The 22,027-nt window shown below is 45.1% G+C and overlaps 1 protein-coding gene across 2 annotated transcripts in view; it reads left to right on the top strand.

Moving 5' to 3' along the window:
* SUOX (sulfite oxidase) overlaps positions 1–22,027 on the top strand; it is a 48,883-nt gene that overhangs the window by 10,423 nt on the left and 16,433 nt on the right. For both annotated transcript variants that reach the window (XM_077483420.1, XM_077483421.1), the window contains exon 2: positions 15,013–15,073. In XM_077483420.1, the coding sequence (XP_077339546.1) occupies positions 15,015–15,073 (59 nt within the window). In that variant the 5' untranslated portion in view covers positions 15,013–15,014. The remainder of the gene's footprint in view (positions 1–15,012; positions 15,074–22,027) is intronic.

Raw genomic sequence — 22,027 nt, 5'->3', positions numbered from 1 at the left:
TGCATGCTTCGGCCACAAGGTTTTGCAGGAGGCCGTTTAAGGTTGTAACGCCTCTGTTGAGGGGTTTCTTTTTGTTTATGGGTGGAGTTTATTTTCTTGTTCCCACCCCTCGTGTGTGGGTTTTATTTTTTTTTTTTTTTTTTAACACTTCTTGGGGACGTTCCTGAGGTCAAGTTTTAAAGGTGCTGTGTCCGTCAATGAATGAAAGAGAAAATAGGATTTTACGGAGAGTACAAAAATCCTTTCTCTGAAGTTCATTGTTGGACACAGCACCCACCCCTCCTATTTATGTTTGTACTGATTTTTTGACAAACTGAGCTGCTGCAAGCGGAGTGAGGGGTTACAGCCAGTAGGACCACCCCCCTGGGTGGTACTGTGCAGGTTTTCTGTTTTGCCTCGTCCTCTCCTGAAGGTGCCAATATAACCCTAAGGTCTAGATTAAAGATGCTGTGTCCGGCAATGTACTTAAGAGAAAATGATTTTACGGTGAGTGCAAAAATCCTATTTTTCATCAAATACTGACAACATGGAGGAAAGGAAATGCCGATAACCGCCATCTGTCTACATGTAATTAGCTGTGTCCAATGTGTGCCCTACATCATTGGCTCTTTACCTTGATCAGTAATACGCTGCTTCCAAGGTGCACCGGTGGGCAGGACATCAAATGATGTCCAGTCAGGATGGTAAAGCACGTGCCCGGCTGGCAAGAAGGTGTTAAGCAAAATAGAATGTATTTTGTTAAAATGAGCAAAATTGGGAAATATTTTCTATGCTATTGTCCTCCGGGCAAGTGTACACACCGAGGGGTTGTTAAATTGGCAGTTATAAAAGTTGCATAAATTGAGTTTGCTTGCACTGTTGTAAAATTCTCTTAGCGCATACCTTACTAAACACTTATCTCTGTAAAAGTCTGTAGACAAGGTTTAGATAAGGCAAGCTTTATGTGTTGTGTAAAATTCTTTGTTGGTTTGTAGCAATGCAATAAGCCATGGGTCTTCAAACTATGGCCCTCCAGTTGTTCAGGAACTACAATTCCCATCATGCCTAGTCATGTCTGTGAATGTCAGTTTTACGATGCCTCATGGGATGTGTAGTTTCACAACAGCTGGTGGGCCGTAGTTTGAGGATCTCTGCAATAAGCCAAGACTGCCTTTTGTGAGCTGGCTTTAATCCATTCCACCTCCTGAGAGAATAGTCATTTACACTGTTGGGGTAGGTAGTCTTTGGCTCCCCAGCTGTTGAGGAACTACGAGTTTCATGAATCATTGCAAGACTGACTGCCACAGGTATGACCCATTGAGGCATGATGGTATTTGTAGATTTTACCACAGCTGGAGTCAGTTTGTCAACCTCCCTCCTAGCTGTGCTCAATCAGTAGCTTGGAAGCCCATCTAGTGCTTTTCTGTATGAATGTGATGCCTTTATACACTTTTTTGATATAGGCACAAAACCAGTCTGAGGTCGTCTTCGTCCCAAAGACAGCGCCATGAAGTGCACGTGGTCATGAAAAAATCTGTATATAGTTGCTGGCAGTACTCTATCTTTCACGGTGGTTATGGGACCCGCAGAATACCAAGATATGGCTGCCCAAACCAGAATTGCGCCACCACTATGCTTTACCATTGGCACAAGACAGTCCTGGTTGTATGCTTGGGAAGGAAGGTGTTCATCACATGTGCACTTGTTCAGTGGTTGGGAACAACGAAGCTCAATTCATTGGACCTTACTACAGTATTTCATTGATCAATAGGCCACTATTTGAGTGTTGCACCTCTCCTCTCCTCTCGTGCATGCATGTTTTTTGCTTATGGAGTTCCCTCCACAGTTTGTGGACACGGGCTTTGGAAGAGATTGTGCTCTGCAGTCACGTTTGCTGTTTTTTCTTATTCTGAGCCACAATTCTGCACAATGTCGTGTTTTTATTTATTTTTTGTCTCCTGCGCTTATGCTTAATAGACAACGTTTCCCCGGAAACTGCAACTGTCTTGTCCTTTCATATTCCTCACGACACCACAAATTACCAACTTTAGTCAGAAGCACCAGCTAAGCGGGCTTCAACCATTTGTCCTCTTTGAAACTCAGAAAGCTCTTGCATGACTATGCAACAAATGATGAAAGTTAAGCTTCCTACCTGTTGGGTGTCTCATCACACAGTGGAAGCAAAATGTTACATCGCTCGCGGTTTCAAGGGGACGCATGTTGTCACTTCACCTGCAGATCATGTAGTGTTTCCATATATTTGTCCATCCCCCTGTATGTGCCCATGCTCAATGCGTGTGTTAATAAAGTGAATGGGTCCTAAATGAAAAATACTTGCATTCTAATCAATTTTTGCTTAAAAAAAAAAATAAACTCTCCACCATATCATAATTTAAAGTGGTTGTAAACCCTTACAAACCACTTTTGACCTACTGGTAAACCTAGATTGAGGCTTGCCGACAGGCACCGCTGTCTACGGTGCAGTTAGTGGCGGCTCCCATGCGTGAGAGTGAAGTCATCGCTGCTCCGGCGCTGTGAGTGGCCGGAGCAGCGATACCCGGAAGAAGGACGCTTCGTGCTACAGGGGATGGCGGTGACATCGCTGGCTCCTGTGTCGGGTAAGTGACACATAATGGGCTACTATGCATTATGCTTTACCTTTGCAGGGAGACCGAGAGGAAGTCAAGCCATCAGGGTTTACTTCCTCTTTAAAACCATAGTTTATGAGCTAAAACGTAGGGACTTTGCTCTGCACTAAACTGCAAAATATGTTGGTCAACCCCAATTCAGTTTGGAATTGTGCTTAAGGTATATTTTCTAATCTGTGTGTGTGTTGTGTATTTCACAGCTGTCCACTGTAAAATTCTAGGTATAAAGCAGAATCCAAAAGGTTATTCTAGTAAATATTTAGCTTTTGGTTAATGCTTGTACAGTGAATTGCTCAAGCAGCAGAAAACTTTTTTTTTTTTTTTTTTTTTTTTTTTTTTCAATAGAGTAAGGGAGGATTATAAACCCTGTTGGTTTCTCATTCCATCTGTGTCCCATAGGGGAGATTTCCCATTACTTCGAGTTTCATAGCCGAAACGGAAAGCAAGAGAGAATCCCTGGCTATCGCCAGAACTGGTTTTCCCTATATTCCTTTTTCCGGTGGCAACGGAAAACAGACCCAATGGGGTGAGGCTTTCTAACTGGGGCACAAGCAGCCTTAAAAACCTGACAGATATTCTAATCCCTTTCCACTCTGTCCAAATCTAAAAAAACTGAAATGATGCCTTTTTAGTTATACTTTTAACCACTTCAGCCCCAGAAGATTTGGCTGCCGAATGACCAGAGCACTTTTTACAATTGTGGCACTGCGCTGGTTATTGCATGGTCATGCAATGCTGTACCCAAAAGAAATTTGCCCCCACCCATTATAAATGGGGGGGGGGGGGGAGAGAATATATTATTATATTCAAATAAACAAAATTTTAGTCATAAATTTAGGCCAAGATGTATTCAGCCACATGCCTTTGGTAAAAAAAACAAAAATTCAATAAGCGTATATTTTATTGGTTTGCGGAGAAGTTATAGTGTCTACAAACTAGGGTTCTGGAATTTGCGTAGCTTTTAGTTTGACTGCCGATTTTCATTTCTTGAGGTGCTAAAATAAAAAAAAATTTATTTTTTTTTCCTCACACATGCCATGGTTGTATGTAAAATTGCACCCCAAAATACATTCTGCTGCTTCTCCTGAGTACAATGGTACCACACATGAGACTTTTTTGGAGCCTAGCCGCGTACAGGACCCCGAAAACCAATCGCCGCCTTCAGGATTTCTAAGGGTGTAAATTTTTGATTTCACTCCTCACTGCCTATCAATTTCGGAGGCCATGAAATGCCCAGATAGCACAAAACTCCCCCAAATGACCCAATTTTGGAAAGCAGACACCACAAGATATTTGCTAATAGGCATGTTGAGTATTTTGAAGATCTTGCTTTTTGTCAGTTTTGCAATTTTGAAGAAGAAGAAAAAATTTCCTTTTTCCTTAATTTTCAAAAACAAATGAGCTGCAAAATACTCACCATGCCTCTTAGCACAAACCCCAAGGTATTTGCTATCTGGGCATTTCAGGGCCTCTGTAACTGTGATGGGTAGTGAGGGTGCTTGGGGGGGGGGGTGGTTTATTTATTTATTTTTTTTGGGTCCTGCACATGGCTAGGCTCCCAAAAAGTCTCACGCGTGGTATTCCCGTACTCAGGAGAATCAGAAGTGTTTATTTTGGGATATAAATCCATATGCCCATGGTATGGTTGAGCAATATATCATTGACAACTTTGTGCAAAAAAAAAAAAAGTTAAATTTTCTGGAACTTGTGATTTAAATATTCCTATCGGCAAATGGCTTTGGGTGTTTACTTTCCATGGGGGGGGCGGTTTGAACTGTCCTGGCATTTTATGGACAACATTAGAATCTTATGTCATACATCTCCCACTTGAAGGTAAAGCCCTTTCTGACGCTTTTGTTTACATGAAAAATATTTTATTTATTTTTTGCTAGAAAATTACTTTGAACCCCCTAAACAACATTCACCAATGCAAAGACCAGGTTGGTCAGGACAGGAGGGACAATAAAAGCAGGTGTTGCACCTATATCCACATTTTTCTGCAGACTCTACAATTTCTTTGAGTAGGGGTACCACGGAGGACCTCCGGAAAATGCTTCTCATGCAGCCGGCTCTCTGCATTTGGATTGGGAGGTTGAGCCACATCACCATCCTGGAAACAGAAGGGCTGTGATGATCCCTTTCTGGAATTTAAGGAAGGATTCAGTTTGTCCTGAAGCTTTGTATAGCACATAAGCATTCAGAAGAGCCAATTGGAATAAATATACAGACCTTTCTTCTCCTTTTTTTTTTTTTTTTTTTTTTTTTTTTTCCTTCCTCCTTTTTATTTTTTATTTATCTTTTTTTTTTTTTTATACCAGAATCTGGCTTTTTAGGGCAATTGGGTACAGCACCAACAACTGGTCGTTGAGGTCCACCCTCCCATGTTAAGGTTGTGTTCATGGACACAGAGGGGTTTCTCCACTACACCAGTCGCCATTTGAATTTGGACCGTCGTGTCTGCGTGAAGGGAGGACAGCAAGAAAAACATTTTTATCCCTCCACTTTACAGTGAGAAAATTATTACAAGTCAAGCAGGCTCTCTCCCCCAGCCTAAAATGGGAATCTACAGTGCCTTGCGAAAGTATTCGGCCCCCTTGAACTTTTCAACCTTTTGCCACATTTCAGGCTTCAAACATAAAGATATAAAATTTTAATTTTTTGTGAAGAATCACCAACAAGTGGGACACAATTGTGAAGTGGAGCGAAATCTATTGGATTTTTGAAACTTTTTTAACTAATAAAAAGTGGGGCGTGCAAAATTATTTTGCCCCCTTGCGTTAATACATTGTAGAGCCACCTTTTGCTGCAAGTCGCTTGGGGTATGTCTCTATCAGTTTTGCACATCGAGAGACTGAAATTCTTGCCCATTCTTCCTTGCAAAACAGCTCGAGCTCAGTGAGGTTGAATGGGGAGCGTTTGAACCGCAGGTTTCAGCTCTTTCCACGGATTCTCGATTGGATTCAGGTCTGGACTTTGACTTGGCCATTCTAACACCTGGAAGATAAATCTCCGTCCCCAGTTTCAGGTCTTTTGCAGACGCCAACAGGTTTTCATCCAGAATGGTCCTGTATTTGGCTGCATCCATCTTCCCCTCAATTTTAACCATCTTCCCTGTCCCTGCTGAAGAAAAGCAGGCCCAAACCATGATGCTGCCACCACCATGTTTGACAGTGGGGATGGTGTGTCGAGGGTGATGAGCTGTGTTGCTTTTACGCTAAACATATCGTTTTGCATTGTGGGCAAAAAGTTTGATTTTGGTTTCATCTGACCAGAGCACCTTCTTTCACATGTTTGGTGTGTCTCCCAGGTGGCTTGTGGCAAACTTAAGACGAGACTTTTTATGGATATCTTTGAGAAATGGCTTTCTTGCCACTCTTCCATTAAAGGCAGATTTGTGCAGTGTACGACTGATTGTTGTCCTATGGACAGACTCTCCCATCTCAGCTGTACTTCTCTGTAGTTCATCCAGAGTGATCATGGGCCTCTTGGCTGCATCTCTGATCAGTCTTCTCCTTGTCTGAGCTGAAAGTTTAGAGGGACGGCCAGGTCTTGGTAGATTTGCAGTGGTCCGATACTCCCATTTCAAAATGATCGCTTGCACAGTGCTCCTTGGGATGTTTAAAGTAGGGATGCACCGAATGGGTTTTTTGGTGCCGAAACCGATACCGAAAATGAAAAATACACTAGGCCGAAACCGATACCGATGCCGAAAATGACTGTTTTTAAAAAATATTTTTATGCAGGAGGTCAGACTGGGGACACGGTACAGGAGGTGGTCAGAGACTGGGGACACGGTACAGGAGGTGGTCAGAGACTGGGGACACGGTACAGGAGGTGGTCAGAGACTGGGGACACGGTACAGGAGGTGGTCAGAGACTGGGGACACGGTACAGGAGGTGGTCAGAGACTGGGGACACGGTACAGGAGGTGGCCAGAGACTGGGGACGTGGTACAGGAGGCATCCCCCATTGCAGGCCAGTGTGTCCCCCCCCCCCTTGTTGCAGCCTGTGTAGGGAAGAGAGCCGCCTCCGCCGCCTGTTTGATCACAGCGCCGGGAACATCACAGCTTTCATTTCAATATCTGTGTGTTCCCGGCCGCGCACCGTCACACGCAGCCCCTCCCCCTTGTCCGGGCACTTAGACCATCCGCAGGATTGGACGGATGATCTGTCTATCAAAGTGCCCAGACAAGGGGGAGGGGCTGCGTGTGACGGCGCGCGGCCGGGAACACACAGCTATTGAAATGAAAGCTGTGATGTTCCCGGCGCTGTGATCAAACAAGCGGCAGAGGCGGCTGTCCTGCGCTATACACCCCCCATGATGGGCGTCACCAGGGCCCCCACCCAGGCCACGCCCCATTATCGGCCGTTTTTCTCTTTCGGCAAATTGCCGAAAAGGGCATTTTCGGCCGAAGTTTCGGTGCATCACTAGTTTAAAGCTTGGGAAATCTTTTTGTATCCAAATCTGGCTTTAAACTTCTCCAACAGTATTATGGACCTGCCTGGTGTGTTCCTTGGTCTTCATGATGCTCTCTGCGCTTTCAACAGAACCCTGAGACTATCACAGAGCAGGTGCATTTATACAGAGACTTGATTACACACAGGTGGATTCTATTTATCACCATCAGTCATTTAGGACAACACTGGATCATTCAGAGATCCTCGCCGAACTTCTGGAGTGAGTTTGCTGCACTGAAAGTAAAGGGGCCGAATAATTTTGCACGCACCACTTTTCAGTTTTTTTATTTGATAAAAAAGTTTAAAATATCCAATAGATTTCGTTCCACTTCACAATTGTGTCCCACTTGTTGGTGATTCTTCACAAAAAATTAAAATTTGATATCTTTGTTTGAAGCCTGAAATGTGGCAAAAGGTTGAAAAGTTCAAGGGGGCCGAATACTTTCGCAAGGCACTGTACAAGCCGCACGGTGCCACAGGTGCCAATTCCATGATCAAAAAGTGGTTTGCTTGTGTAATGTCCACATACAAGTGGTACCCCTTTCTGAATAAGGGTGACACCAAGTCCCACAGAATCTTACCAGCGCTCCCTATGTAGTCTGGGCAGTTCTCGGACAATACGCAACAATCTTCCCTCGGTCCACCCTAAAATGGACCTCCGCTCATCGGAATCCCCCCCCCCCTCCGGCACCACAATTGGCACCTTTCTGGGGGGAGGGGGGTGCAGTTACCTGGATAATCCAGGTAACTGCACCCGCTTCCGGGATAGCTGTCTGCGGAAAGGGGCGTAGATTACGCCCCTTTCCGCAACTGCCCGCCCCTTTGCGCAAGTGCTCCGCTGCCTGCTGGGAAACACACAGTTCCCAGAGGCAGCGGGGACCGTCCGGATTGCGGCTCGCGCATGCGCAGTAGGGAACTGGGAAATGAAGCCGAAAGGCTCAATTTCCTGATTCCCATACCCAAGATGGCGGCGGCAGGACCCGACAGACGACCTAGCGATCGTCTTCGGGTGCCGACATCGCGGGCGCGCTGGACAGGTAAGTGTCACTATTTTAAAAGTCAGCAGCTGCAGTATTTGTAGCTGCTGGCTTTTTAAAAAAAAAAAAAACGCGGAGTCCCGGTGGACTCCCGCTTTAAACCATAAAACTATATGTATAGCCCGTTTCCCGGTCACAGAGCTTGTACATCTTCACCCCAAAGCTGACACACTTGCTGGGAAAATACTGTTTGAATGACAAGCGGCCAGAAAACTGAATCAGGGACTCGACAACTTGATCGGGAGTAAACAAGGCTGCAAACTGCTGGTTGAAGTGGTTTACAAGGGGCCAAATTTTTGTGGAGCCAATCGTATTCAGGGTCACCTCAAGGATGACTGTTCATTGTCATTGAAATGCATGAGATGCAAGATCTGCTCATATCGTCTCCTGCCCATGGAGGCAGAACATGGGCATATGGTGAATTGGGTCAGTGGCCCAATATGACCAACTCGCCACTTTTATTTTTTTTATTTTTAGGCCCAGGAAGGTCTTAAATTTGGAGACTGCAATGGGTCTCCAATCTCTGGCAAGGGTCAACTGGGGATTAGCAGCGAAGAATTAACCAGCATACAAATTGCTTTGGTCTACAATAGATCTATAGAGATCTTCTGTGAAAAATGGCGATTAAAAATCAAGTGACCTAAAATCAACTGTTGGGTTTCCAATTCGGATTGGCAAATGCAGCAGGAAGTGCACGATGGGCTCAATGGGCCTATCTTTGTCGTCTTGGTGGCTGTGGGACACAAATTGAGCTAGTCACCTCACCAGGTTGAACTGCAATTATGGGACTCTCCTCATCACCAAGTGTTACTGCATTGCTGGATGTACGACCAAGATGTACTAGGCCACTGGTGCTTGCCAGTTCACCAACTAGTACTGGCTCTCTGCTCCATACGAGAGCCCTGCAGTTCTTGCACCTCAACAGCAGAACGGGGTCGGGTACACCTGACCTTGGCAGGGACCACTACTTCGTCATCAGAGCTACCTGTCAGTTGCTGCTCGTGACGTGTCAGTCTCTTCACTAGTGTACCTTCGATTGGACATTTTTGGCCTCTAAATTTTACTGATGCAACTAGTGAGACTCGCAGGCTTTCACACATACTGCAGGGGAGCCGTTTTGCAGGAAATTTACAGGTGCTATTTTTAACCCAAAAGATCCTGAAAAACACCCCAGTGTGAAAGGGGTCTAACTTTGAGATGAGGGGGGGGGGGGATCGGCCTCACGTATAGGCCCAAAAAAAAAAAAAAATCGGCATCATATATCGGCCTCTGCGATTTGCTAAATGGCCAGAGAAAAACCCATATCAGTTAACCTCTAGTTCAGACACTAGTACTAAAGGAGGTGTGTGGCGCGTGCCTGAGTGGTAGTGCTACTGGCACTAATCTGACGCTGCCTGGGGCAACGTAGACCCTAACTGATGTTAAAACTGATATCACCTGCCGGGAACACTTTTTATTAGGTAATGTATGGCCCTGACACTTAAAAATCAACCAACGTCACCCGTGACATTAATATGGTGATCACTGGTGACGGGGTGATCAAGGGGTTAAACCTTTATTAGGGGGGGTCTCTAGACTTGATGCTGATTAGTGTCATAAATGACACCAGTACAGTGATCAAAGAAAAATCTGAACGCTGCGCTGGGTGACACAGTGACAGGAAGTGAAGAGTTAACGGGGGGGGGGGGGGGGCACAATCAGGAGAGTGGAATGTATGTGTACTGTGTCAGTGTAGTGTTGGTGCAACTCACTTTGGATGTTCTGTGTCTGTCTGTCTCACATCACTTCCCCTTGCCTGTGTTTACACTTACAGGTAGGGGAAGTATTTCATTTTTTTATTTTTATCCATAACGATTTATTGAAAGATATTAGACATACAGTTGAAGTGCAAGGGTCTTCCAATCAACAATACAAAACTTTCAAATGGAAAATGCATGGATCAGCTAATTTTTAAAGTACTGTGTCACTATCTATCCGCAGACTGGGGGAAGTATTTCATTCAGCAGGTCCAGGCCAGAAATCATTGGCCTGGACACTGATAGGTTCTGATACAAGTCCGATTGTCGTGCCCTCAGTAAAGTAATGTTTCGCCCACCCATGCCATTCTGCCACAGTAAAACTGCGGCAGCTGGTCAGGAACTGGTTAAATAGCACTTGCTCTAACCACAATATAACTCTCGCTGTGAATTATAAATTGTAAACTAATTTTGTGAACTGCAGACTAATCTTCATAACCTAGTTTTGAAGTGTTATCCGGGTATAGTGCTTTGGGTGTGCCGAGAAAGCTGTAGAGATAAGATAAGGATAATAGTCCAAGCCATCACTGTAACGGTGTGATAATAGCATTAATGCTAAAAGATTGCTATTACAATAACATAAATACTATATGTACAAGAAAAACAAATATAAAATATGGTACAGCAAAAATTTGTAAATCGAGCAAGTTCACAGTGAGAAAAATAAAACGTGTCAAACACTGTCCTCCAGTAATTTTTCAAATCCTCAGATGTTAACGTTCCATGCGTGCAATAATCCCAAAAGTGATTGCCTCTGCGGTTTTTATTTTTTGCGCTAACAAAAAAGAGCCACCACTTTGGGAAAAGCATTTTTTTGCTTAAATGCACTGATTACTGTGTAAATGACACTGGCAGTGAAGGGGTTAACCACTAGGGGCTGATGAAGGGGTTGCGTGTCCTAGGAAGTGAGTCTAACGGGGGGATTGACTTCAACACACATGACAGAGCAGTGATCTCTGTCATGACACTAGGCAGAATGGGGAAATGCTTTGTTTACAAGGCATCTCCGAGAAGACTACTGGCATACATAGGATTTAAAGCCACCTGGAAGAGGAGTTTTACTACTTTTTATGTATTTTTATAGTCTGGTGCACTTTAAGCACCATCAAAATGTGAGTAGCCTGATGTTCCTTCTTCTAATTAACCGCTTCCTGACTGCTGCACGACTATATACGTCGGCTGAATGTCTTTAAGCAGCGGCACTGCAGGTGCACGCTAGGCTCTCCATGACCATGGACACCCGGCAAACCTCAAGTCCACAGTTATGGAGAGCCCAATGTGTGCCCATACCAGACCCTTGGCCGTTCATTAAGGGGGGTGGGGATGAGAGCGGCCCCCCTCCTAAACCATACCAGGCTGCATGCCCTCAACATGTGGGGTGGGTGATTTGGGGCAGGGGGGTGCCCTGTGGTCCCCCCTACCCCAAAGCACCTTGTCCCCATGTTGAGGACAATTGCCTCTTCCCCCCCACAGCCCTGGCCATTGGTTGTCGGGGTCTGCAGTGGGCCTATAGGAATCCGGGAGCCCCCAGATCCCAGCCCCCACCCTGTGAATGAGTGAGTATGGGGGGGGAAAAACTAGAAAGGTTTTTAAAGTAATTTTATTTGGCAGCTCTGGTGGTCTCTTCAGACTTCTCCGGTGTCTTCTGCCGGGCTCTTTTTGCCCGCTCTTTTGCTAGTGTTGGCACGGTCTTCTCCATCCTTCTTCCCTCCGGTCTTCTTCCAATGTTGACCCAATGCTCTTTCCCGATGTAATGCCGTGTGCATGGCATGATGGGGTGGTGACCCCGCCCCTTATGACATCATATCATGCCCTAAGGGGCGGTGTCAATGGATGACATCACCTGGTGACCACGCCCCTTGCCTATATAAGTCGTTGCACACATGGCATTACAACTGGAGAGCATTGTGTCAACATCGGAAGAAGACAGAGAAGACCTGGCCAACACTAGCAGAAGATAGCGGAGAAGAGGTCGGAGAAGTTGGAAGAGGCCTCCGGAGCTGCCTAATTACTATAAAAATCTTTCCTTCTTTCTCATAGGGTGGGGTGCCAGGATCTGGGGGCAGACCCCTACAACCAACGGCCAGGGTTTTTGATAAGAGGCCCTTGTCTTCATTACATGGGGGGGGAGACCGCAGTGCGCCCCCCTGCCTTAAAGCACCCAATGTTGAGGGCATATGGCCTGGTACGGTCCAGGGGGGGGGGGGGGGGTGCGCTCGCTTGTCCCCACCCCCTTTCCTGACCAGCCGGGCTGCATGCTCGGATAAAGGTCTGCTACGAATTTTGGGGGGGGCCCATGCTGTTTTTCGGCGTAGGGGGTTCCCCTTTAAACCTATATCAGACTGAAGGGCCTGGTATGCTCTTGGAGGGGGAACCCATGCCTTTTTTTTTTTTTTTTTTTTTTTTTTTAAATTTGGAGTGGCGCTCCCCCTCAAGTTCATTGGAGCACGAGTCGTATGCCAAGGTCAAATCGGGCAAGACGGCGATCTGACTTCTATGATATTCAATGGGCTTGTGTCGGACTGACTTGTGGCTCCAATAGGGAAACATTGATTTTCACACGTCATGCGACATGAGCTCCCAATGTCAGAGCGTTTGTCGCACCAGTATGAACCCTGCCTCGCACATGTTTTTTTTTTTTTTTAAACACATCTAATGCCAATTTGTATCTTAGGGCTTGTTTAGGGTAGTTTGCAGGATTTTCTTTTTTATATTCCCTCACTTTAACTGCATGAAGGGTTTTAGCTGGAGTTGAACCTTTTCATTTTTGTTTATCCCTTTAACTAAAGTATATTTAAAACTACATGTGCACCTGTCCTCTGGTAATAGTACTGCCGTGCAAGTTCATTACAGAACAAATCGTGTTGTCACCCTGTTAAAGTGGAACGTGATCCATTACTTGATTTAAAAAACAAAAACGTTCTTTAACTAGGAACGTACATGTCACATTAACCACTTACCGGCTGCCCACTGTCGTTATAAGTTAGCACTTAGAAGAAGAAAATCGTTGTTATGGCACTAGCTAGCTGCCATAACGCCATTATCCTCTTGGGCGGGCGGCTTTCAGATAAGTGGTCTCTGCAATGGATTCACAGCAAAATCACTTTTATCGTGGCGGCAGAGGCACTCCAGTGCCCTCCGCCGCTTACTGCAGCCGTTGGTTACACATTGTGTCCTCAAACTGTCAAACCATCAAATATAAATATAGTTATAACTGATCACATGTGCAGCATCAGTTGTAGTTGAAACAGAAGCAGCTTCTTTGGCTGTAAAAGATGGGGGGTTTATCTCCACTTTAAGGCTATCCACAGAGCGGCCTCTACAAACGCAATGCCTAAAAATAGAGCGCAACTGAGCATGTGCAGAGCAGGGTGGGGGGCAGCGTAATTACTGGATTTTAAACTGTATAGACACTTATTAATGTTTTACATAGTTATACCTGCAGGACTTAATTTTCTGTTTAAAACTTCCACTTTAAAGTCTAACTCCAGGTTTGTGTTAATTTTTTGAATAATTTGGGCCAAACTGTCACAATCTTCTTTTCATTACTGCGCTGACAGGTGCTTCCATCTTCACCCAGTCTTCCTTCCAGGTTTGCATCCTCTGGGCATTGGGTCACTCTGCAATGGCATCACTCCTGCGCAGTGGCACAGGTCTCTGAAGGGACCGCATGGGTATGCCGTCACTTCAGAATGCATGCAGTGTGACGATCTACTAAACCATGAAGATTTAGGATATATTCACTGTACCTACAGGTAAGCCTTACTATAGGCTTGCCTGTAGGTACAAGTAAAAAAAAAGGGTTTACTTCCACTTTAATATATAAAAAAAAAAAAAAAAAAAAAAAAAAAATGCAATACTCAACCTATATCCAGAGCTGCCACCACAGTAACTGTTCAACACCAGCTGCTATTCCAGTTTTAATGGTGACCAGTGTTCTACCCAATTTCTATGAGCCCTGGGCATCAAGGACCTGCCTTTTTGAAAGCTCAGTTGCCCTGAGCTTATAGTGACAGGACAGTGGCATGTCATTACATTATTGCAAGGTCTGTATTGCAATATATTCAGCAGCACTGTGCTTGATGAGTTTTATATTAACAAAAATCTAATGCCCAGGCTTTTATTTTAGATTTATTTTTATTTTATTTGGTTAATTTTATATTAAATATAACAAAAGGCTTTCAATGCTATATTTAACAAACTCTACAATTAAAACGTCAAAACAGCATGACAAAATTTGAGCCACAAGGGATAGAGTTGATAAACAAGTTCTGCTATGCATGGCAAACAGTGGACATGGACTGAGTGAGTGTGGGGTTTTTTTTTTTTTTTTTTTTTTTTTTTAAATCGCTGGATTTGTTGCCCATATACAGTATCTCACAAAAGTGAGTACACCCCTCATTTTTGTAAATGATTTTTATATCTTTTCATGTGACAACACTGAAGAAATTATACTTTGCTACACTGTAAATTGGTGAGTTTATAGCTTGTATAATTTGCTGTTCCCTCAAAATAACGTAACACAGCCATTAATGTCTAAAACGCTGGCAACAAAAAATGAGTACACCCCCTAAGTGAAAATGGCTGCTATATTGGGCCAGGAAATTTAATTGTGATCTATTTGATCTCCCCTTACGCCCCCCACATCCCAACAATGGGTTCAGGAGATTAACATGATACTTGACGCACACATTGGCACAAGATGCCGAACAAATTTACCAAAATTATGGCAAGAATGGTTGGAGTCCCCGTGAGTGGGCTACCCCCCCCCCCCCCCACAACCACAACTTGTATGGAAGGTGATTATGGGGTAGGACATACATGTGGAAGTTGTCCTTTGCTTGAGTTAGACTTGCCAACATGATGCACATGTTTGGAGACTCCAGGTATGCACTGTAAACTGTACTGTGATGGCAGTCTGTAACTGACATGCATATAACCCAAATATCTGTGTATGGGTTTACCTACTTGCTTCAACAATAAAATGTATTTTCTCAGATTTAAAAAAATAAATAAAATACAATTATTTTGGTCAGCATTCTGTTTTTACTAAAATAACCTTTTTAAGCTTCTATTTGCCTTGTTTCTAATGCAGATATGAAGATCCTTTATGGGATGTCCTCATTGGTGCTGCGCAGCCTTACTAGACCACAAAGGTAAGGCCTGATGATTAGGTTTATTAATATAGGTTGTGTGTGGGGGTTTTTTTTTTTTTTATTATAATCTATATCTGCTGTTTTTGTTAAATATCTAATCAGTAATGCTGTCATGTTTGAGCCTCATCGGGCACTACAAATGTCGGGTTCTGTTGACTAAAGTGAAAGTAGGTTGTAGAGTGGCACAGAATATGCTTTTCTTACTTGGACGGATTCTAATCGGCATCTTTTGGTGTCTATTAGGCCAGGTTTTTACATTTTTAAAAAATGAAGTCGCTTTAAAGACACTGTTACTTTGCCCGTGCAGGACAAAATGATGGTGTTCCCGGCAAAGGGATCTCCCTGACCTCCTTTTTCCCTACCAGCGCTCCCTTGCTGCTTTTTGCTCGTCTGCATGCAGCACTGGAATGACTGGTGTTGCTGACCAGGAGGAGCAGTGACATCACTTCCCAGTTATGTTGGTCAGACTTCTGTACAGCCAGAAGGGCTGGATAGCTGGCTGCTGTTACCTGCATGGGCAAGGTGTATCTGACTTATTATTTTTTTTTTTTTTCTCTTAAAAAAAAAAAAAAAAAAAAAAAAAAAAGCTATTTTAAGTGCTCATTATATTTTAACTAAAGACTACTCAAAACCCTCTATTAGAAATTCTAAAAGCTGAGGCCCTGTAGATAAAAATTATGGTAGGTCCGATTTCCCCCCCCACGATATTTGTGCCACAGATTATCAAATCCTATAATTTTCAGTAAAAATTACACTTCCATTTATTTTTGTGCACACAAACACAAGAGATGATGCACCATGTTTTTTAAATTCATTTTAGGGCACACAAACTCGGTATATACTTTTTATTTTGTTATTAAAGCTATAGCACAACAGTGAAGGCCTAATTTAACAGGTTTTGTAAAGAGGTTATACATATAAATGCACTAAATTGAATATTGCTACTTCAGCAAAGTTGTTTCACTTCATTTCCCCTTTTATATGAATCCAGTCCTATCTTTATTCCATCTTGCTTCCCCTTCCCTAAGCTCAGTTCCTGCCCCTGATGAAACGTGGCAAACTCCCACTTTGGACATGTGTAATAAATTCCACAGTAGTCATAACGTCATTCTCAAGTGATTTTTCTACCATAGAAACCAATACAGCTATAAAGCCTGACCACTAATTCAACTTTTCTGCTCTGCTTGAGGAATCCTGCATAACGTGGAAGTTCACATGACTGGAAATCCAGGAGAAAAGTTCTTGTATCAATGCTGAATGAGAAGTTTTCTTTCACTCTGCATGTTCCATTGTGGCATTTTAAAGATGAACACAGAAAATAAACACAGTTCTACCTTAATTTATTACCCTGCTTCTGATTTTGGCTGTTAATGGCCATTCATTGGGCTCTGACTTTGATGAAAACGTTAAGTAGTAACAGATTGCTACAAGTAGACTACATATTAAGTAGTCTTTTTTGTTTATTTTGCAGTCCATTTGCATTTGGGCAGGAGTGTTATGAACACTAAAAGTCCTATACTTTTTTAAGTCCTTTTTTTATTTTATAAAATCTGACAAGAAAAAGAGAAAAAAAAACTATCAAAGGTGCATATTCTTCTGAATATAAACAAAATCTGTAGCCGTATGCCTCTGCCAACTGATGCAACAACATATTGTTCTGGTACATTTTGGCCCTCCGGGGAGCCACTGGATATTGTGTCTGTATACCTACCTGGACATGACACAACTTGCTTACCCAGCACTTACTGACACACCTTTTGGAGTACTTCAAAGAATTTATTTGAACTTAAACATGAGCGAAACCCAATTAGTAAGGCAATAAAACAATATATTGACCCAAAGATAAATTTTGCTAAATATTGTTCAATCTAGCAATATATGACTAGTGAATAAAGGCTATTTTTGAACCGTTAAACTGTCTCTCTCCTCACTGGTCAGTGGTAGGTGGAGTAAGTATTGGCTGACAATGGTGGGGCCCTTGACGTGATATCAACAGTCCCAATAGGAAAGGAAGTCCTCTTCTGAGGGGATAAACTCTTCCCAAACCCAGGCTGACTCACTAGATCTCTATGCTCATGCATACTCAGTTCAGTTTAATGGACAGGGAAGAAGGGTTGTTCAACTGGAAAAAAAAAAGTGAAGTAGGCTTTCCTTCTCTTAAATGAAAGCAGTGGGAGGGTTGGCCTCGCATGGTGTTTACCTCCTACCCTCCCAGGGCATAGATTTTAAATTTCCTAGTCCGTATCTGAATGACCGTATGTCTGTCTCTGGGTTTCTTGGAGATGCTGCTCATCGGTCACGAGCATCAGGGTCCTGGTCTCCAGCAGCAGGGTTCGGGACGCACTTGGCAAGAGTCACTAGCAGCAGGACTCCAGTCTCGCATGAAAGCAGTCACTGATGGTGGGATTCCAGCCAAACCTGACAATGGCCACCAGCAGCTGTGTTCCTTACAGATCTGCAGCTTGATTTCCCCACTCCCTCTCTTGTTCACTCAAGAGAGGGCGTGGGGACAGGTGGTTTGTTGTCTCCCATCATAAGGCTACATGGAGAAATTGTCTACACACAGATGGTGTACAGAACTCCACCAGAAAATGTAATTTCCTAACAGACTCCATGGCAGCATATGTGTGGATTTAGCCCCACCTCTACTACTACCCTATAGGACTCCACTCCCATAAATCTTTGCTCCTCCTATTTTTTGTTTCAGGACCTATTTGCTGCTTCCTCGGATAGTGACTCGGAAGGGGAAGATCCCTGCGTGGGGGTTTTGATTTCGCTCTGCTTCCCCTTGGTTAAAGCCATCAGAGAAACTTTTTTTTATTTATTTATTTATTTTTTAAATTGGGAAGCTCCAGTGGCTGCCCCTTACAAGCAGAGGTCAAGCATTTGAAATCCGCTCCTCTGGTGGATGCAGCTGTGATAAGGCTGGTCAAACATGTGACCCTTTCCCTGGAAGACAGTCTCTTTCAGGGATGCCTTGGATAGGTGGATTGATTCTGACCATAAACGGGTCTGCCTAACAGCAGGTATGGCCTGCAAGCCAGCCTTAGACCTGGCCATAATGTCAAAAGCTATGGCAGTTTGGACAGATAACATGGATGAGATGCTTAGGAACATCTCGTAAGAATTGGCCAGGAGTTGGCTCATCCTGAAGCTGAAATTGGTATCTGTCTTTCTACTTCTAAGCCTGGCTGTGAATGCTCCAAATCTTGAAGGTCGAGGCAATCTTCCTTCAAAATCTGCCAAGAGCAATTCAACAGGGAACCGGCTAAGTCTTTTTGAGATTGAGCCCGCTCAGACAGGCCAGGTGGGGGCTTGTATTCTCTATCGCCATGTCCTCAATCCAAGACTTCTGGACCATTAAAACTGTCTCTTCTGGCCACGCCGGGACCTTCAGCAGCGCTCCCAGACTCGGGTGTTTTCCCTCATCTCTTCAGGCCTCAGAAGAAAAAAGACAGATTCTATTGGCCAACGTAGACTCTTGGAGCAAGGCGCTGCTATCCCCATCCCAGACAGCCAGTGAGGCATGGGGATTTACTCCCCTCTTTATGATTCAAAAGAACGGTGCATGGAGGCGTGTCATAGATCTGAACCACTTCATCAGATAAGGTTCAAAATGAAGACACTGTTCACAATCCAGCAGTCGGTCCAACAAGGAGACTGGCTAGTGTCTATAGATCTAGGGACGCTTTTTTTTTTTTTTTTTTTTTTTTTTTTTATTCCCCCCCCCCCCCCCCCATTCCGGTGGCAGTGGATTTCCAACAGTTTATCCGGTTTGCCATAGGTCAGTTTCACTTACAATTCACCTGTCTCCCCTTTGGGTTGTCGACCATCTCCATGTGTGTTCTTAAAGGTCTTATTGGCTGTTGTAGCTCTGAGAACCAGGAGGATCAGTCTCCATTACTTAGACGACCTCTGCCTCCTCCTCGTGGACGTTGGGTCTCGTCCGGTGTTCTGCCGTATAGTGTCCGGGCTGTACTGCGCATGCGCAGTACGAAGCAGACGAAGCTTCGGAAAATCTCCGAAGCTGAACGGTAAATTGAGGTGGTAGCCCCACCATCCAAGCGGACATAGGGTTGCGCTCGGCTATTTTTTTTATTCCTACTCTATGTCCACTTGGATAGTGGGGATAGAACCTGGACTCATGGCGCAGGTTCATCCTCTGCAGTTTTCGGAATCTGTGTTGCTGTGTACTGCTCATGCGCAGTACGCAGCGGACACTATCGGATGGAGGACGTTCTATGACAAGACACCGGCTCCACGAGAGGACATCTGCTCGTTTCTCCCTCCCCTGGCATGGTGGAGGGGGAGGTTCATCTGCTCGGCTCCGGTCTCCTGGAGGGAGCCGCTTCTCCCGCCCACCTCCTTCTCCCGGTCTCGTCAGGGGGGAGGTTAGGTTGCCTGCCTCTGCTTGGTGGCTCTTCTCCCGTCCCCTCCTCCCGGTGTGTCTACCGGGGGAGGGGGGGAGGTTTCGATCGCCCTGCTTCTGCCGGGGGGGGGTTAGTCCGCCTGGGGGCTGTGGGGGAGCCGCTTCTCCTGCCCCCCCCCCTCTTCCCGGTGTGTCTACCGGGGGAGGCAGGAGGATTCGATCGCCCTGCTTCTGCCGGGGGGAGGGGGGGTTAGTCCGCCTGGAAGATAACAGCAGCAAGCCTGTTTGGCTGGTGATGAAAGAACAATTATTCCAACCAGTTTTCATCAAACAGTTGTATACTAAAAGATGCTGTGAAATCCATGAAGCTTATCTGCTGCTGCTCCAGAATAAGTGATCCATTGCTCCCACTTCTCCTCTTCCTTTTGAAAGCCGCTATTTCCTTAGTTTTGATCCTCGGTATCTTTTTGTTGCCGTTCATGCTTTAACTCAAGCTCCTTAAAGGCAAGGCAGGTTTTGCTCCCCCCCCCCCCCCCCCCCCCCCGAGCTCCACGTGGTGGGGGGCTCCCCCCCCGAGCTCCATTGGCGGCAGTGTTGCTCCCGCTCTCGGTGGATGTCATATGATGGCACCCAGAACCGCCGCTCTTGCACGCCCCTGGGGGCGCACATCGTAGCGATCAGTAGTGTTGCAAGTCTGATGGAGGCTCTTTACATCGTGATCAGCCGTGATTGGACATGGCTGAGCAAGTGGTAAATGGGAAGAGCCGTTGATCTGCTTTTCCTCTCTTGCGTCTGACTGGCTCTCCTCTACTCGTGTATCAGCTGCTCTCCTGACTGGGGGGGGGGGGGATCAAGGCATCAATGAACCTTACAGTCCTTTGAGGTTGGATAATACTTTCTCTTCTCTATTTAGAGGCAACTCCTTACTGTATCTCCTTCTGTTTCCACAATATGCCAGGGCAATTTGTTTTATGGCCTTTATCTTATCAGGTAATTGCTGCTGATTTGAACTCCCAACAGTAAACTCCTCAGGGAAAATGCTGTTCTTGTATAAATTAGTGTCTGTATGTATACATACATACATACATACATACATACATACATACATACATACATACATACATACATACATACATTATAAATTATACATTATAAAAGGACATCAAGGCACCCATTCTATTGTCCAAATTGACTTTTTGTGGTTGGGGGGGGGGGGGGAGAAGAGATCCTTGTGTACAAATGGTAGTCAGAATTTCTATTGAACTGCATTTTTGTTGAGCTGTTTTGCTACACTGGCATATAAAATGGCTTTAAAGTGGGGTTCCACCCTAAAGTGGAACTTCCACTGATCGGAACCCTCCCCCCCCCCCCTCCAGTGTCACAATTGGCACCTTTCAGGGGGGAGGGGGGTGGAGATACCTGTCAAAGACAGGTATTTACACCCGCTTCCGGGCATAGACTCCCGTGGGAGTCTATGCCTCTTCCTGTCCTGCCGCGCTGTCTGCTGGGACACACACGGGTCCCAGAGACAGTGCGGACAATTCCTATTGCGCTGCGCGACTCGCGCATGCGCAGTAGGGAACCGGGAAGTGAAGCCGATTCGCTTCACTTCCTGATTCCCTCACCTAGAATGGTGGCAGCAGCAGCCGAGAGCCGAGCGATCGATCGGCCTCGGCTGCCGGCATCGCTGGGCCCCGGGACAGGTGAGTGTCCATTTATTAAAAGTCAGCAGCTGTAGTATTTATAGCTGCTGGCTTTTAATGTTATGTGTTTTTTTTTTTTTTTTTTCCCAGTACAGTCCCGCTTTAAATTCTTATTCACCATAGCTAACCAGATTTTCCCAAACTGCAGTGCAAACAAAGTAGAATCTGGTTGCTAGGGCTACATAAACTTGCATACTCTATCTATTATTCACAAGCCCATGACCTAGAACAGCGGACCCCAACCTTTCACCAGGGAACGGCTACGTGGAAGCAAATTGTGCCAAGGTCCAGGGGTGAGGGTTGGTGGTATAAGTTCTTCTCCTTCCCCTCCCTCATGGGCAATTTGTCAGTTCAACGGCTGAGGTTAGTGCTTCAATCATCCTGGCACCATGCTTGATATGGTGTCAAGGTGATTGAAGCACTTTATTTCTATGACATTATAGTTATAATAAATGAAATGGTTCAACTTGCCATAATGGAGAATCAGTGGGAGCCCAGAGCTTGCCACACTTCCATGCCACTAGATGTGGATTGTTACTTGTCACATCACCTGCCAGTGCCACCAGATGTGGATTGTCGTTGCATTGGCAGCACTGGTCCATTTAGCACAGAGGCAGGAGAGCGGTGATGCTGGGTAGGTTTTAAGAGATGTCATCTCTGCTCTCCTGACACCTCCAACATTGAAGAGGCTGACAGAACACCGGCTGTGAAGGGCAAAAGAATGGTGGGACGGGCAGAGATGTCATCTCTGCTTGCCCGTCCGCTCGCTCCTCCCATCCACCCGGTTCTCACGCCGCCCGCCAGGCTCTTTCATGCCAGCCACAGAGAGGCAAGGGCTGGTAGTGGGCCGCGGCCCGGTGGTTGGGGACCCCTGACCTAGAG

Source organism: Lithobates pipiens, unplaced genomic scaffold (genome assembly GCF_037356315.1).
Source record: "Lithobates pipiens isolate NorthernLeopardFrog02 unplaced genomic scaffold, aLitPip1_a1.2 Scaffold_16, whole genome shotgun sequence".
NCBI classification, from domain to species: Eukaryota; Metazoa; Chordata; class Amphibia; order Anura; family Ranidae; genus Lithobates; species Lithobates pipiens.
The sequence above is the reverse complement of the archived record's forward strand: the minus strand, read 5'-3'. Positions and strand labels throughout refer to the sequence as shown.